We start from the raw sequence: 18,342 nt of genomic DNA, 5'->3' as shown, positions 1-18,342 counted from the left end.
CTTATAGGGACCTACTGAGGCCTATACAGGTTAGGATATACCCCCAGTCACACAGCTGAGTGTCCTCCCTTTGCCCACAGTGAGCCCAGGCCACCTCAAAAGCATGCTCATAGATGAACAAAATCTGGGGTGATGACATAATATCAGGTAAGAAAAATAGTATTTCTTTGACTAGTCATTCAATATATCTGAAGGAAATTAGCACTTATTGAGTACTTACTATGTACCTAACATCTCTTACAACAGCCCCAGAAGTGGGTATTATTATATTCTGAGGACACTGAGGCACAGAGGCATTTTGGTCAGCTAATGGGTTACTGGGAAGCTATGGGACTACTTAATGTACAGGATGTTAATTAGGGAGGCCTTGGAATTAACACTTGTAGAGGAGAAACATTAGAGAAGGCAAGGTTAAGCAGAGGGTGCTGATGAACTACAGTCCAGTCTTAATGGAAACCTCAGTACACCCTATGGAGAACTCTGAAACTAGGATGGTCTTGCTCTGAAACTACAATGGTCTTTCACTGTTGTTCCCTATTATATCTCTATGGGGAACCAGGCCATTGTATTCTTGCATCGATCACTGGATTCCTAGACCTTAATTTCTAGTTTAGAGTTATTTCAACTACTCCTATCATCAAGCCATCCCAAAGGGAGAATGGCTTAAAGAAATAAAATGATCATAGAGAAGAGTAGAAACATATGGGCTCTAGAATCAAATCTGGATTCAAATCTTGAAATTTCTCTTTAGTTCTTTAAAGCCCAGTTACTTAACCAGTTATTTAACTTATTTATTTATTTAAGTTATGTATGTATGTATGTATGTATGTATTTAAGTTATTTAGTATCTTACCAGTTATTCAACTCTGGGCAAGTTATTTAATTTCTCTGTGCTTTGGTTTACCTTTTTGGAAAATGGTAATAAAAATACTTAGCTTGAAAGATTGTTTTAAAAATTAAATACAATCATGTACATAAAACATCTTGCAGAGATCTGGCACAGTGTAAATAGTGAATAAATGAGAATTATAACAATAATAAATTATTGTGCATTGGTATGTTTGGTTCCTTTACTTACAGGGTTGAGTGAGTAAAAGTTAAGAGCTACCCAGAAAGGGAAAAGTCACTGTATCTTTTCTATTACTTGGTACTTACAATTGTCAGCATTCACTTCAATGAACAAATGTTTATTTAAAAGAATTTGTACAGACATAACACTCTTACTTTCAAAGAGTGGAGGAACTTTTTATAGTATGAATAAAAAAAAAAAACCACTGGGGCAACTTAAAATTACAGTTAAGAAAGGAAGGGAAAATACCCCCTTTACCCAGTCAGGGACTGAGACTTGGATCTAAAGACAACCCCTATCTCTGTCCTTTAAGTCTGAGAGTGACTTGACTAGCAATCTGATTTTGGTAGAGAGGAGAACTGAAGGCCTGGGGAGTCCAGTGCCTTTTCTTTTGTAAGGGAAGGCCACCAACAGAATCTATTGGAAAGGGGATAGCCTGCAGCTGACCTGAGCTGAGACTACCTTACCTTACATAAGAGGGCAGACTCAAGAGAGGGAGAGATGAATGGAAGGGAAGTCCCACCCTTTTACATATGTAAAATGGTCAGCACTCACTTGAATCTCAACTCATGCCTCTAACCCCTAGGATATATCATTGAGTAAATGCCAGAATAATGGTTTTGAACAAAAGTGGTTTTCAACATTTGGTAAAACAGATGTGCTGGGCCCTTCTCATCCTAAAGTTTCCCTATGGTAGAGCCCAATGATTTAGGCAGCAAGTTATTTAGGACTTGCAGAGGGAATTTCTGCAACTGATTTGAAAAATGAAGGTAATGGGAAAAGCCTGCAGGCCTCAAGATCTCTGGACACACAACCTGTGTTTGAGAACTTCAGCATATCTGGGGGACTGGCATGGAAGTGAACTCCATAATAGCAGCCAAGCCTCTCAAATGAATGGAAAGGAGGGCTTGTCCAACTTTCCTCTGGGCCTTGCTTAGATGAGATGAAATTAGGGGGCATATGAGGAAGATATATACACCAAGTCTTCTGGAAAGTCCAGCAAGAAGACTGTTGTCCCTTCAGAGCCTAAGGCAAAAGTACAGGGAGGGGGCACACTGGAGCCTTCACCTGAAACAAGGTCCTCCTCCAGCCCTCAACCCTTAGGCCCCAGGCCTCAGACACAAGAGGAGAGAATCATATCTGGCCCTTCTGCCCTTCCCTCAGCTTCGAACAAGGGCAGGGATTAAAATGTGGGTGGGAGAGAAGGGCTCATCAGATACACTGTCACTGGCACCTGAACCATATCTCTTCTTAAGTCAGAAACCCCAAGAGAAGAAAGAAATAAGAACAAAGTGAGAGGGGTCATGTTTCCATCACATCAAATAGAAAACTCAGTAGAGTTGGGGTAGGGTGGTTTCAAATAAGGACATTAATCACTCTGGCCAAGAGGAAGGGTTATGGTAGCAGAGCTCTATGTGTTCTCCATCTCTTCATTCGTCCTGCTTCCGTTTTGGCTTTTTGGGGTTCCGGGACCGGCTCTTGGCTTTGCACAGAGGACATATAGGTGCATTTCGATGAATTTGTTGATGACATGACAAGCAGGCCTGGTGGAAGAACACAGGATAAAGAAAGTTAGTAATTAGATTCTTCTAGACAATGGTTCAGCCTTCTGATCCCCAAGGGTCCAGAAAGAAATTATAACTTCCCAACAGGAAGAGATTACTACTACTTCTCAACAAGTGAGACCCAAGTAAAGAGGTCAGTGCCAGATGTAAGGGAAGTAAAGGTTATAAGGAGATGAGGGTCAAAGAGAGTTATTGAGGTAAAATATCCAGAATTTGGAAATAAGGCAAAATGAGAATTACATAGCATTTTAACATTATATTGGAACATGGACCAACAGGCCCTATTAAGGATTATTTAATTCTCTAGGATAGGTATCAGTAAACTTTCTCTGCAAATGCCAGGAAAGTAAATATTTTAGACTTTTCATATTACATTGTGTTAGCTGCAACTACTCAACTATAATTGTTTTACATGAAAGAAGTTACAGATAATACATAAACACACACAAAAAAACATATGTGTATGCCAGTAAACCTTTATTTACAAAAACTGGGAGCAAGTCAGACTTGGCCTGTGGGTTCTAGTTTGCTGACCCCTGCTCTAGGAGACTGTCCCTTTGTTTGACTATTTACTATTGATCAGGGCCCAAACTGTGACTTATGCTAATAAGCTACAAATGGTTTTTGCCCAGTAGAAATGCAGAATATTTCTGTTCCAAAGAAAAGATAATCACAAAGGTTATAGTTTATTGCCCTGTAGGACATCAACCAGTTCTGTATTTAATTTTGCAAAATTAGTTCAGCATTCCTTTCCTTTTCTTACTATATAGTTATCTGTTTCTCAAATGCTTTTGGAACCAGTTTTGTAATCCTGATGACTACCTCATTAACAACACATTGTCACTATATATTTGCACAGGTCTTATTTCTAACTTTTAAAAATTATGCTTAGGAGAGCCACCAACTTTCCTGCATTGTAGCCCCTTAGGGAATATGAAACAATAAAATGAGATGGTCTGCTATAGCACGTAAACACCAACCCTTCCTCTGTGTCCCAAGCAAAGGCTACTTTAGAAAGGCACCAAATTGGTAACCACAAAGCCCCAGTCCTAGCCTTCCATGGGGCTCCATGAAGATACTTTGCTTCCTCCACAACCCCTAGCCAGATCACTTACCTTCATAGGTGGGGGCTGCTGCCTAAAGGTGGCTGTCTGCCGAGTGTCCTGCTTTCTAGCCACTTGGAGTTGCTGGGCAGCAGCGGCTGCAGCGGCCAGAGACTCAGGGATGGGGGGCTCCTGAGGCTCCGTCTGCCACTCCGCTTTCTGCTTCTCAAAGTAACTTTGGAGATGAAAGACATTAGCTGGATCATTCTGAAAGCAAGGATAACCTTGCCCCTCTTAAAGACTCCATGCCACAGAACCAAAGGGGTTGGGCTGTGGCTCACTATAGAGTTTCTGCACACTCCCCAGGAAAGATTCTTCTCATTGGGTATCTGGGCCATTGTCTGCTGGGAAGGGTAATCTTCCTCCTCCTTGGTTTTGACAGATCCAGAAAATAAAGACTACCAGGGCTAGCAAAGTCTTTAAAGGGCATTTGCCTATTGTTCATCCCATGAACCCTTACAATAGTCTCATTAAGTATCCTCAGGCCTTTGTTGACATACTTCTAGGAATATGATGCTCACCACTTTCACAGACAGCCTGCCCTACTTTAAGGAAGTGTGCTTCCTTCTACTGAATTGAACTCTCTCTGTAAGATTAGTGTAGTTCTTAATTCTGGGTCTTAAGATGAAGCTGCAGGCTAGCCCCTGAAGACCATAAATGCCCAGGCTTCTATGTTTTCAAAGATTTCTAGATGCCCCTGTTAGACCTTGACTTGTGAGGTGACCTGAGTCACACGCGCGCGCGCGCACACACACACACACACACACACACAGTCATAGACACAGTCTTGTGTTATCAAAATTGCACAAAGAATTTTAAAAATTACTTGGTACTACTAGTCTAATCATCCTAACTTTGATACACAGAGACTTGCCCAAGGTCATAAAATGAGTCCGTAACTAACAGGCCTGAAGCTAGGACTGTGTTACATGACTTTTAAATAAGGCTTTATGTGTACCTATGCACCTCTGTATTTTTGTGTGTGTATGTGTTTGTATGTGTATGTGTTGTGTGTAAGTTACAGGGACAGGAAATAGGCAGCTTACTCCAAGGAGAGCTTCTCCTCCTCTTCACATAGGTCAGGGAGCCTCTGCAGGCCTAGAGTCATGCGTAGGGCATCGACATGTTCCTTCAGTGGCTTATACTCATCATGTAGCCGCCGGGTAGACTCTAGCAACTTATTTAGGTCATTCTCAGACTGTTTGATGGTGTTTTCCATCTGGAACACAGAGTGAGGTAGGTACAGAGAAAAGACACTATCATTCTCTGCAAGGATCTACAGCTAAGTGAATAAAATAGCCCAGGCCCCAGATCCAGACCAATCTATGGTTAAGTCCTTCATTTACCATATATTTATTCTATGTGGCTCTTGTCAAGCCTTGGTTTTTTTCCATTTTTATAAGATGATAACAATAGTTTCTACATCTCTAATCCAGACTGATTTGAGAAACAATAAACTTGAGAAAACTCACTGCCTGGATTGGAAAAAGAATAACAGTATCTACCTCATATAAATCTTATAAAGATTCAGTGATTGAATTTATATAAAGCTATCAGTAAAGGGGCTACTGCAGAGTAAACTCTCAATAAATGTTAGTTATTATTCAAATATAGCACCTTAAATGAGCACTTAAGAGTTCATTTAGTCCATCCCACCATCATTTTACTGATCAGAGAATTGAGACTCAGAAAGAAGAAACTTAAGAAACTTCCCCAGAGAAATGCTTCTTAGGGGGAAAGCATAGACAAAGACACAGGGCTTAAGCTTCCAAGGCTGGTTTTCAAAATGTAGTCACCAAATCAGCAGCATTAGCATCATCTGGAAACTCATTAGGAATGAAAATTCTTAAGCATGGCCCCAGACATATAGAAATCAGAAATCCTGGGGTAGAGTCCAATAATCTATGTTTCAGGAACCTTTTCAGGTGAACTGGATTCATGCTTAAGTTTGACTTCCACTGGCTTAGATTTTCAGCCCCTTTGTGACTAATACTTTTTTATGTGTATTGGATTTGTATACTCTGTTCGCTGGCAGCAGCTCATGAAACCCTGGAATCCTGTGATCTTATGATAGAAAATACCAAGTACCTACTATCCAAATCATAGTCCTATTTCCTTTAAGATCCCAGGCTTGGCAATGTGAGGAAATAAGTATTGCCATAGAAATAAGTTTTCCAAGAATAATAAAAACTTCAAATGTAATTTCTTTTTTGTTTTAAAGATTGTATTTATTTATTTGACAGTCAGAGATTACAAGTAGGCTGAGAGGCAGGCAGAGAGAGAGAAGAGGAAGCAGGCTCCCTGCTGAGCAGAGAGCCCAATGTGGGGCTCGATCCCAGGACCCTGGGATCATGACCTGAGCTGAAGGCAGAGGCTTTAACCCACTAAGCCACCCAGGCACCCCTCAAATGTAATTTCTAAAAAAAAAAAAAAAGAAAAAGAAAAATGTTTCTCATTGTCCTAGGCTCTAAGGATTAGAGAGGACTTTATAAGTCAACACTTCCATTTTTCCTCCTGGTTCATCAATTCTGTAGTCCAGACAGGTGATCATTCAGACTATCCTTGAATAACTCCAAAAATTGGGGAACTTTATCACCTTAGCAGGCAGTTTATTCCCCTGCTTCAGGTATCTCCAAAAGAGAAACTCTAATGAGGGGGCTACACTTTAGTAGGCTGACAAGGATTGTTTAGCTTACTTGGAAGATTTGGAGCCCTTTGAGCTAGACCTCAGAGGCAGCTGCCTGCTCTGCATTACTCCAAGGCTATCTCTCAACTCCCAGACTCCCAGGATAAGAACACATTAGTGCTGAAAGAGACCTTAGAGGTGACTGAATCCCTGTCATAGTAAAGTGAGAAAATGGGGCCCAGGAGAAAGAGGGACTTGTCCAGTGATATATGGTCAGTCAGTGACAGAGCCAGAGCTAGATCTCGAACTCCTGGATTCTTCCATTCCATCACAACTGATGCTTACTTCCCCAAGTTGGCCTCAGCCACATCTCAAGCAGAGGCCATAGTACTCACTACTGTTTATTCCTCAAAGGGCCCAGAGGTAGGCTTCGGGAAGCCATCCACATACCACGTTGATATCAGCATGGATCAGTCGGAGTTCCTCCACATGGGCCATCTTCTCCTGTAGCAGCAGGTCCATCTCCTGCTTATATTCCTTCAGGTGCCTCTCCTCTGATTCAAGGGCCTCAAACTCAGCCTTCAAACGTGACTTGATCTTCTCCATCTGCAGAGTCTTGTTCCTACAATTACCAAAAGCAAGAAACAGATGAGCAGGAAAAGAGAGGAAAATGGGAATGGAGTATGGACTTAGGCCCTCAGCCAAGTCTATTTTTCTAAGCCATCTTTCTAAGCCTTTTTTTCTCCAGCCTCCCCCAAAAGTAGAAGATCCTTTATTCTACGATTGAAGGTCAGTGGGTCTCAAAAGGGGATAATGTTATGGTTTTTGTTATTAGACTGATTCAAGAAAGAGCACTATTGGCATGTAGTGGGCAAGGGCCAGAGATGCTAAATAGACTCTCAGTGCACAGGAAAGTCCCACACCACAAATAACTCCCACCCGAGATGCTAAACATGACCCTTGAGAAACTTTTAAAGGAGCATTGTCCATTAAATTTTCTACAATGATGGAAATGTTCTATATCTATACTTTCCCATACACTAGGCACATGTAGATACAGGGTACTTGAAATGTGGCTAAATCAGCTGAAGAATTGAATTTTGAATTTTATTTAATTTTAATTAATTTAACTTTAAGCCATCACATGTGGTTAATTGAACAGCACTGCTCTACAGGGTCTACTCCTCTCTTCCAGAAGAGGAAGGGTAATGGAAGAACTATAGTTCATTTCTTTTCCTAAAAAAAAAAACTATATATGGTTGTTAAATCCCAATTGTATACTCTCTGGTTCAGTAAGTGCACACCTGTGAATTTATTCTAAGGAAATAATTAGAGGAAACAAAAAGTTAATATGCAGGAATACTCATTCTGGACTATGAGCAAAATTGCAATATGTAGGAAGCCATTAAAAGAATCATTATGAAGACTTGTGACATGGAAAATGTTGAAGATATACTCAATTAAAAAGTATATACAGTTAGGTTGAATTTTTCAACGTATACATGCACAAAGTATACTGGCACAGTTTCAAAGACCTTTAACACCATTTGAAGCCTGCCTAAATGAAAGAGCCACAAAGCTTTGGAAGGAGGCTCCTATAGAGCACATTGTTTTCCTCCCACTGGCTCTCTGTGCTCTCTGGTTTTTAGGTACTGCCTAGCTGTTATTCATCACTCAGGTTTAGCATCTCCTGTCCTCTGCATTAGTACTTGGCTTTCATCTTTGCTCCAGCCCATCCCATGGGTGCTCTTGCTCTACACACTAGACACTGGCCTCTGGCTTTAGCCTGTTTTTGTCTTTAGTTTCTCTCTCCTGTGGATACTGCCTTAAGAGGTGACCATCAGTGGTGCAGAACCACAAAGAGTACTGTATTATGTGGATAGGGCAATGGGAGAAAATTTTTTCTTTATTCAAAACTTTTTTTCATATTATTATATTTTGTTACCTTAGGAAAGGGTAAAAACGTTGGGTGTTATTATCCTATTTGTAAAAAGAAAAAAAGAAAGAAATTGAGGTTCGGGTATTAACTTGCCCAAGACTACAGAACTAGTAAATGGGATGTAAACACTTGAATGCAGGGCTCTCTAATGCCACCCACTATTCCACACTGCCTAAGTGGGGTTGCCCAGACTAAACAGCATAAACATATTGAGGGTTATTGGTATACCTGTTCAACTGTCTTGCAAAGGATGAAACTGATTTGTATTGGTCAATCAACTAACTATTTAGAGTCCCTTATATCTAGACATCCAATTTCTTCCTCTAGATTACATGCAGAACAATCTGAATTTCATCTATCCTTATCCCAATTTACAGATAAGAAACTAATGAGATTCAAAGTGATACAGTATATCACACTAAGTCGTAGAGCCAGTTTGTGGCAGTGCTCCCCCTACAACCTTTTTCTGTATTAAGCACAGCAATATTAGGAAGGGAACACAAGCTTTAGATTCAGGCCTGGATATAAATCTGTGTTCTGCCCTTGATTGGTTATTTGTTTTTAGACAACAATAATAACAGTTGTTATATGCAACTGATGAATTCTTGAACACTACAACTGAAACTCATGATATACTACATGTTGGTTAATTGACTTTAAATTAAAAAAAGGGGGGAGGCAAGATGGTGGGAGAGTAAGTGACCTCAGTTCATCTAGTCCCTCATATTTAGCTGTATATCTATAAAACCATTCTAAACACACATAAATTCAGCCTGAGATGTAAGAAAATACATCTGGAACTCTACAAATGGAAAAACAACAGCTTTTTGCAAGGTAGGAAGTGCAGAATCATGAATCTCCAGGAAATGTTGGAAGATAAAAAGACAGGATGGAGCCTCCATAAGCTGGCTACCAGAAGTGCAAAAATCAGAACCATTAGAAACCTTCTCCAGGGAGAGACATCCCTTTCTGAAAAGGGAACAGGGATTAAAAGAGCAGAATTTTACGTGCATCACTGTGGTCTCAGGATACCAGAAACAAAGAAAAACAGGGCTGCCTGATCTGAAAGAGTGTCCAAGCAGTGGAGTGGGAAAACTGGTTATGGTCAGTGAGCCCAGAAGGGACTCTCAGCTCCAGTTACCATAAACTGCAAGGCAGACCAGTAGGGAGGCTGTTCTCTTCCTAAGCACCCTGAAAAAGACTGGGACATGTAGGCCATTTAACATCCCTGGGAGTGACAAAACAGCTGAGCCTATGACTGAGCAACAGCTCTCAGGGCAGTGGTGGTCCCAGAAAGGATAGTAGGATGGCACCCAGCTGTGACCTGGGAGCAGTGAAGGAGGGCATGCATGCAAGCTCCCAGTAGCTCCCAGTTGCAGACACAAAGTGAAGTGTTGCTCATGGACCCTGGGGGCTCCCCCCAGGATAATTGCAGTGGGGGCAAACGATGAGAGTCTGTGGGTTTGGTGAATATGGAAGTGGAGATGGTTTGACTTGGAGGGCTTACTAAAGAAGTATGGTTGACTTGGAGAGTTTACTGAAGAAGGGGGACCATGATCTTGCAGCTCTGGGCCAGAGATCCTGGCACAGCTGGTTTTGTTCTGACCTTCTGAAGAGGTGAAGAAAGCCACTAGGGAATAAAAGCCACACAGAAGACCAGCTAACCTTAAGCCCATCCCCCTGACAAGGGGTGGGGTAACTCCACCCAAGCAAGACACTAGAAAGCCAAAACAGCAGGCCCTTCCCCTTGAAGACAGACAGGAAGAACTGGTGAATGACAGGCTTATATATCTGACAGGACTGTAAAACTCCAGCACCAGGGGAAAGCAATATATTGAGTTCCAGGTGTTTTCTCCCAAATCATTTATCCCTTAGTCTAAAATTTTATATTTCTTATTTTTATGAACATTTTCCCCATTGCAACTAGAGTTTTATTTTACCAACTTATATTTTTAAATTACCTTTTAACTTTTCCCCCCTCACATCCACATTTTATAGATTTATGCCTTACTCTAGTCCTTTTTTCACTATAGCCAAAATCCAATCAGGAACAAGAAGATCACACTGCTTTGTCTACCCTATGAGATTATAGTATCTACCCCCCCTTTTTATTGTTTTGGCTCATCTTGGGTTTATTTCCTTTTCTTTGATGGCTTCAAACCACTCCACATTTTTTCCAGGATGAATATGTCTTGGCTCATGGTTGATATTTTGGACTCTGTTCATTCACTCAGCCATCCTTTCCTGGGCAGAATAAAGGAAAGAACCAGAGGCAGTGTTCTCTGCAACAGAGCTAATCAATATGGATATAAGCAAGATGTCAGAGATAAAATTCAGGATAGCAATCAAAAAGTTAATAGCTAGGCTTTAAAAAGTGTAAATGAAAATACAGAATCTCTAAGGGTGGAAATAAGATCTAAAGAGGCCAAACTATGCTATGAATGAGATGCAGTTTAAACTGAATGCTCTAACAGCTAGGGTAAATGGGACAGAAGAGAGAATAAGTGATCTAGAGAACAGGCTAATAGAAAGGAATGAAGTGGAGGAAAATAGAGAAAGACAACTAATTGCCCATGAAGGAAGGCTTCAGGAATTTCATAATGCCTTGAAACAAACCAATGTCCAAATTACACGGATCTCAGAGGAGGTGGAGAGAGACTCTAGAAGGTCTATTCGAGCAAATTATTACTGAAAACTTCCCTAATCTTGGGAAGGAAACAAGCATTCATGTCCATGAGGCAGAGAGGACTCCTCTCAAAATCAATAAAAATAGATAAACACTCTGACATATAATAGTGAAGCTTGCAAATCTTAAGCCAAAGAAGCTATGCTGAGAGCAGCTAGGGAGAGATTTCTTATGTATGGAGAGAGGAACATCAGAATAACATCAGACCTAACCACAGAAACCTGGCAAGACAGAAAGAGCTGGAAAGACATATTCAGGGTACTAAATGAGAAGAACATGCAACCAAGAATACTTTATCCAGCAAGGCTCTCATTCAGAATGGAAGGAGAGATAACGAGTTTCCAGGACACTCAGAAATTGAGAGAATATGTGACAACCAAGCCAGCCCTGCAAGAAATAGGAAGAGGGACCCTATAAGTGAAGACACAACCCATGAGTAATATAGACCAGAAATTTACACAGAAACAGGGACTTTGGGAGAGGGGGGCATGATGGTGACTGAGTGGAGGACTTCATTTCATCTAGTTCCTCAAGTATAGCTGGATATCTATCAAACCATTCTGAATATACATGAATTAAACCTGAGATGTAAGTAGATTTATCTGGATCTCCACAAGCAGAAAAATGACTACTTTTTTTGAAGTAGGAGGTGTGGAATCTCGAATGTTTGGGAAAAATATCTGAAGAGAAGCAGAGTGGGGAGGAAGCCTCCACAAGCCTGCCACTGGAAATTGATATAACACTGGAGCAAAAAATAAGAAACCCTTGGAAATCCATCCTAGTGAGAGGCACCCTCTTCTGAAAAGGGCACAGGGAGTGAGTAGGGCCAAATTCTAGGTGGACCATTGTGGTTTTGGGGTTCTAGAAGACTCAGGAAGAATGGGAGAGCCTAAACCAATGGAGTGCTTAAGCAATGGAATAGGGGGACTGGTTGTGTTCAGGAAGCCCAGAGGGGGCTTTCAGCTCTGAACACCATAAACTGTGGGGCCAACCTGTTAGGAAGGCCGCCCTCTGCCTGACCATCCTGAAAAAGACTAAAAGGTGTGGGCTGTCAAACATCTTAGGGGAGATATAGAACTGCTTGCACCCATGACAAGGACAGATTTCAGGGCAGAGTGGCCTATGAGGAGATGCTGGGGCCACCCAGGGGTGGGGCAGCACACAGTGTCATCTAGGAGCTGCAGAGGAGGGTGCACATGCGAGCCCACAGCTGCTGGCAGTTGTGGAGTCACATGGTGCAGAGGTGCTCACGGGTTCCCATGGCTCCCTTGGGAGAAGAGCACCTGGTGGGAATCACGGGATTCATCAGTTTGGTACATAAAGACCTGCTCCCATGACTGGGCAACAGCATTCAGGGCAGTGTCACCCCCAAGAAACACTGGGGCAGCACACAATATAACCTGGGAGATGTGGAAGAGGGTGCACGTATGAGCCAATGGATGTTACCAATTGCAGAATCACAAAGCAGATACTTGCAGGTCCCCATGACTCCCCTGGGAGAGGTGGGGGTGGCACGAATTGCATGAGTGTGTAGAGTCTGGTACATGCAGCGGTGGAGAAGGACTGGCCTGTAGAATTTGATGGGGGTGAGGGGTGGACCTCAACATTGCAGCTCTGGGCCGGAGATTCCTGAAAGGCCACATTTGTTGTGACCCTCTAAAGAGAAGCAGAAAGATGACAAGGAACGAAAGCTATGCAGCCAATCACCTCACATTAAGCCCATCCCCCTGATAAGGGATGGAACAACTTCACCCAGGAAAAGACTCCTGAGAAGCTAAGAAGCATACCCCTCACCCAGAAGGCAGATTATGAATGATGAGCTTACTTGCCACAGTACTGTAAAATTCCAGTGCCAGAGTAAAATAATACAGGGAGGTCCAGGTGTTTCCTCCTGGCTCACTCATATTTCAGATAAAAATTTTACATTTCATTTTTAGTTTATTTTCTTATTTTTTCTTTCCTTTTTTTAATCCCGCTTCCATTTCAAAAAGATTTGTATTTTCCAGCCTATATTTTTAAGTCACTTAACTTTAATTTTCCTTCTCTATATTTGTTTCTATTTTTATTTTTATTTCTATAACTCTTATTTCTATTTTCTATATATTTTTATAGATTTATGCCCCATATAAGCCCGTTTTTCACTCTATTCAATTTTATCTTGGTATACATATAAGTTCTGATTTCTTTGCAATTTTGGAAAATAGTGTCTTCTAACATACTGACCAAAAATCAAGCAGGAACAGCCACACCCCCTGCTCTGTTCACATTGAGAGATTATAATCTTTCTCCTGATCCCCTCTTTATTTTTTTCTCTTATCTCCTTTCTTTTTTATTGTTTTGGATCATCTTGGTTTTGGTGGCATATCTGTGATAGTTTCTACCACTTCAGATTTTTTTGTAGGTGCATTTTGCCTTGGTTATGGTTGATATTTGGGACTCTGTAAATTCTCTCAACCATCCCTCAACAGAATAACTAGGAGAAGGAACTCCCAAAAAAGAAAAGAGCCAGAGACGACATGCTCTGCTACAGATCTAAGGGATATGGATACAAGCAAGATGTCAGAGATAGACTTCAGGGTACCAATTATGAAGTCAACAGCTAGGCCTGATAAAAGCATTAGCAGCAAGAAAGAATCTCTAAGGGCATAAATGAAATCGAATCAGGCCAAATTAAAAAAATCCTATGAATGAGATGCAGTCTAAACTGGATACTCTAACAGCCAGCATAAATGACACAGAAGAACAAATAACTGATCTAGAAGATAAGCTGATAGAAAGGAAGGAAGCTGAGGAAGATAGGGATAGATAGCTAGAAGCCCATGAGAAAAGACTTAGAGAGATCAATGGCACCATGAAACATTGCAATGTCAGAATTATTGGGATCGCTAAGGGGGTGGAGAGAGAGAGGGCTAGAAGATATATATGAGCAAATCATAGCTCAGAACTTCCTTAATTTGGGGAAGGAAACAAGCATTCTTGTCCGAGAGGGAGAAAGGACCCCTTCCAAATCAATAAAAACAGACCAACACCCCAGTATATAACAGAGAAACTTGCAAATCTTATAGGGACAGAAGCTATCTGGAGAGCAGTTAGGGGTAAGAGATTTCTGATATACAGAAGGAGGAACATTGAAATAACATCAGACATATCCACAGAGACCTGGCAAGCCGGAAAGGGCTGGCAAGACATAATCAGGGTACTAAATGAGAAGAACGTGCAGCCAAGAATACTCTATCCAGCAAGGCTGTGATTCATAATGGACGGAGAGATAAAGAGCTTCCAGGGCAGGGAGAAACTGAAAGAATATGTGACCACCAAGCCGGCCCTGCAAGAAATATAGTGGGGAGTCTGTAAAAGAAGAATATAGACCAAAAATTTACAGAGACAATCTACAGAAACAGGAACTTTATAAGCAATATTATGGCACTAAATTCATCTTTTAATAGTTATTGTCAACATGAACAGACTGAAAGCTCCCATCAAACAGCACAGGGTTTCAGATCAGATCAAAAAGCAGGACCCATAAATGCTGTTGTTTCCTTATTGATTTTATCTTTGGATGATCTATTACTGAGAGTGGTGTGTTAAAATCCCCATCTATTAATGTATTTATATCAATATGAGTCTTTATCTTGATTACTAGTTGGCTTATGTAGTTGGCTGCTCTGTATTGGGAGCATAAATATTTACAATTGTTAGATCTTCTTGGTGGATAGTCCTTTTAAGAATGATGTAGTGACCTTTTGTATCTCTGACTACAATCTTTAGTTTAAAATCTAATTTATCTGATATGAGAATCGCTACCCAAGCCTTCTTTGCAGGCCCATTGGCATGAAAGATGGTTCTCCATCCCTTCACTTTCAGTCTGGATGTATCCTTAGGTTCAAAATGGGTCTCATGTAGACAACATATGGATGGGTCTTATCGTTTTATCCAATCTGCAACCCTATGCTGTTTTATGGGAGTGTTTAGGCGATTCGCATACAGAGTGATTATTGAGAGATACGTTTTTTTTTTTGAGAGATACATTTTTATTGACATCATGTTGCCTGTAAAGTCCTTATTTCTAAAGATTGTCCCTGTAAATTTCTGTTCTATGACTCTCTTGGGTTCTTCTTCTATAAACCTCTCCCCCCTTAATATTTCTTGTAGTGCCAGCATGGTGGTCACATACTCTTTTAAACCTTGCCAGTCTTGGAGGCTCTTTATCTCTCCATCCATTTTGAATGTCAGCCTTGCTGGATAAGTATTCTTGGCTACATGTTCTTCTCATTTAGTGCCCTGAATACGTCTTGTCAGCCCTTTCTGACTTGCCAGATTTCTGTGGACAGGTCTGATGTTATTCTGATGGGCCTTCCTCTGTACATAAGGAATCTCTTCCCCCTAGCTGCTCTCAAAAGCTCCTGTCTAAAATTATGATTCATCAGTTTCATAATCAGGTGTCCCGAGGTCTTTCAAGATTCTATGATCTTGGGGGGTAGACCTTTCTGCCTCTAGGACATGAATGCTGGTTCTGGAACATTCCCCATATTGGGACAATTTTCATGGAGAATTTGTTCAACTCTATCCTCTAGTCTTCTTTCTTTCTCCTCCTCCTCAGGGATTCCAATAATTCTGAATTTGGAACATTTCATGGCATCATTTATTTCCCTAATTCTGTTTTCATGGCTTCTCAGCTATTTGTTCCAGGCCTCTCCTGATCCCTTTTCTCTATCAGTTTGTCTTCTAGATCACTAATTCTATCTTCTGCTTCAGTTATCCTAGCTGTTAGAGAATTTATATTAGATTGGAACTCGTTGACAGCAATTTTAACTTCCTCCCTGGTGGCTTTCATTTCTGCCCTAATCGAGTCCATGTTGTCATTAATGGTTTTCTCCAACCTAGCCATTGCCTGGATAATTGTTAACCTGAATTCCCTTTCCAACATACTGTTTGTGTCCATATCCAATAGCTGATGGAGAGAGCAGTCTCTGAATTTTTCCTCTGTTGGGCATTCCTCCTCTTAGTCATTTTGGTGAGAGAGGGCTGAGGGTATGTGTAGCTGAATGTATCAATCATGATCCAGGCAAGATGAACTATGGAATGCTTTGAACAATCAGGAGTCCCTGCCAAAAAGAAAGAAAAAAGAAAAAGAGAGAGAGAGAGAAAAGAAAAAGAAAAGGAAAAAAAAAAAAAGAGAGAGAGAGAAGACCCAGCCAGAATGGGCCGCAAAGGTAGGATTTATAAGGCATATGAACTGAAACAGACAAAGAAAGACCAACAATATTAAATGACAAGAAAAAAAGAACCCAGCCAAAATGAAGCCCAAGTATAAGATTTATATCATACCAGAACAAAAACAAATACACAGAAACACAGATAGAAGAAAAAGATGGGAGGGTGGTTATAAATCCTCTGTGTGGGCGAGGAAGGTTATTTTGATTTTTCCTGGGTGTATCTTGAGATCTTTGTTAAAGGACTCAAATTTCCAGAAATAAAGGGGGATTAAAACTGGTTTATATATAGGGGTAGTATTGATTAGGGAAAGAGGATTACTTTTAAGTTTTTCTCTAAATGAATATTAAGAAAATTAGAAAAGCAAAAGAAAAACACAGATATATGTCTCAAAAAAGTTCAAGTTCAAAGGTTATTATGGAATTTGTTGCATTGAACCTCTCATTATGATGGTAAATAGGCTAAAAATAAAAAAAGAAAATAAGAATAATGTTAATGAATTAAAAGAAAAGTTGTATCTGAGAAATATACAGGTTTTAGGGCAATACTCGGAGTTTAATATCTTCTTTCCCCTTAATATTGGGGTTTTACAGTTTTATGGGGACCCTGTGGTGGTTGTCCTCTCGATTTCTTTGGCTGGTTTTCTGGGGGGAGGGGCCTGCTGCATTGTTTTTCAGGCATCCTTGCTTGGGTTGAGTTCTCCTGCCCTCTAAGAAGGGGCTGAACTCTGAGGAAACCGTCCTTTCAGGCTTTTGTTTTCTGGACGTTCCCTATACCTGTTTTTTGTCTTTGTTTTTGTTTTTTTGTTTTTTCCTCCCCCCCCCCCCCCCCCCGTTGGTGGCTGTTGTCAGTTCTTTGGAGGATTAGAGTTAAGCAAACTGCACCCAGACCTCCATTTCAGAAAGAAGCCTCAGTATGTTCCCCTCTGGATGATTCACAGCACACAGACTCCCCCTCTGCCACCTCCCACCGGCAGAGCACATCCATAGCCACTGTCTCAGGGGTCTCAGGATCTCCTACTTGTCTCTGTACCCCTGTGCCACCAAAGCTGCAAGCAATATTGGTACAGAGAGCCTGCTTTCAGTGGCTGCCTTTGCTGGGCTGCTCTCTGGGCAGGTCTAGACCGTCAGAAAGATCCCAACCAGAGATAGCAGTGAGATCTTCATTCTGGCCTTAGCTGGGAGTGTTCAGACTCTTGGCCAGTCCTAGAGACCACCGGCCAGTTCTAGAGACCACCGTGCCCACACAGACCTCTCTCAGGGGAGTGTGTGGAGCATGGCCCAGGCCCTGGTCAGTCACACAGCAGGCATGCACAGTGAAAAAGGTTGTGATTCTAGAGAGCGCTGACTGGTGTCCACTCAGACTCTCTCATGCCCACCTGGGGCTCAGGGCCCATGGCCTGGAGGCTTTGCTGCACTCTCTCTGGCATGAGTGGTCACTGGCAATAGCTGTGCTGGGTTCATGGGCTTAAGCCTGTGGTCATAACTGCCTGATTCTTCCAGTTGCCCCTTAAGACCTTTTGCTCTTTTTGAGTGCTTTTAACCAGACTTCAAGATAATGCTGGTCCCCAGTCATAGGGCACTGTCATATTGGGGTATTAATTTCCAATGGATGGCCTCTGGTGTCTGCCTACCCCTTCTGTTTATTCTCAAATATAAGTCTGATTGTTCAAACTCCACTGCTTTAACTCATGACTGGCATCTTCTTCCCCTGTAGAGATCCAGAAGTGTATAATCCTACATCTCAGGCTGATTTCATGGATGTTCAGAGTATTCTGGTAGATAATCAGCTGACTTTAGGGGAAAAGTTGAGACAGCATCTCCTACTTCTCTGCCATCTTGCCCCCATCCCTATTTTCAATTTCTTAAGGAATCTCCACACTGTTTTCCAAAGTGACTGCAACAACTTGCATTCCCTGCAACAGTGTAAGAGGGTTCCCCTTTCTCCACATCATCTGCAATACATGTTGTTTACTGTCTTGTTAATTTTGGCCATTCTTACTGGCATAAGATGGTTTTGATTTGAATCTCCCTGATGGCTAATGATAATGAATATTTTTTCATATATCTGTTAGCCATTTGTATGTCTTCCTTGGAGAAGTTTCTGTTCATGTCTTCTGCCTATTGTGTGACGTGATTAT

The 18,342-nt window shown here is 41.3% G+C and overlaps 1 protein-coding gene across 3 annotated transcripts in view; it reads right to left on the bottom strand.

Moving 5' to 3' along the window:
* Positions 1 to 1,166: 1,166 nt before the first annotated feature.
* The window catches only part of ZC4H2 (zinc finger C4H2-type containing), a 69,988-nt gene continuing 52,812 nt past the window's right edge, over positions 1,167 to 18,342 (bottom strand). For 2 of the 3 annotated variants that reach the window (XM_082715932.1, XM_082715930.1), the window contains 4 exons: positions 6,814 to 6,985; positions 4,784 to 4,956; positions 3,750 to 3,912; positions 1,167 to 2,613 (listed from right to left, as the gene is read on the bottom strand). In XM_082715932.1, the coding sequence (XP_082572058.1) occupies positions 2,500 to 2,613; positions 3,750 to 3,912; positions 4,784 to 4,956; positions 6,814 to 6,985 (622 nt within the window). In that variant the 3' untranslated portion in view covers positions 1,167 to 2,499. The remainder of the gene's footprint in view (positions 2,614 to 3,749; positions 3,913 to 4,783; positions 4,957 to 6,813; positions 6,986 to 18,342) is intronic. The other variant, XM_082715931.1, reaches the window with a different exon arrangement.

This window comes from Mustela nivalis, assembly GCF_964662115.1.
Source record: "Mustela nivalis genome assembly, chromosome: X".
Taxonomy (NCBI): domain Eukaryota; kingdom Metazoa; phylum Chordata; class Mammalia; order Carnivora; family Mustelidae; genus Mustela; species Mustela nivalis.
Note: the sequence above shows the minus strand (reverse complement) of the source record. Positions and strands in the feature narration are given on the sequence as shown.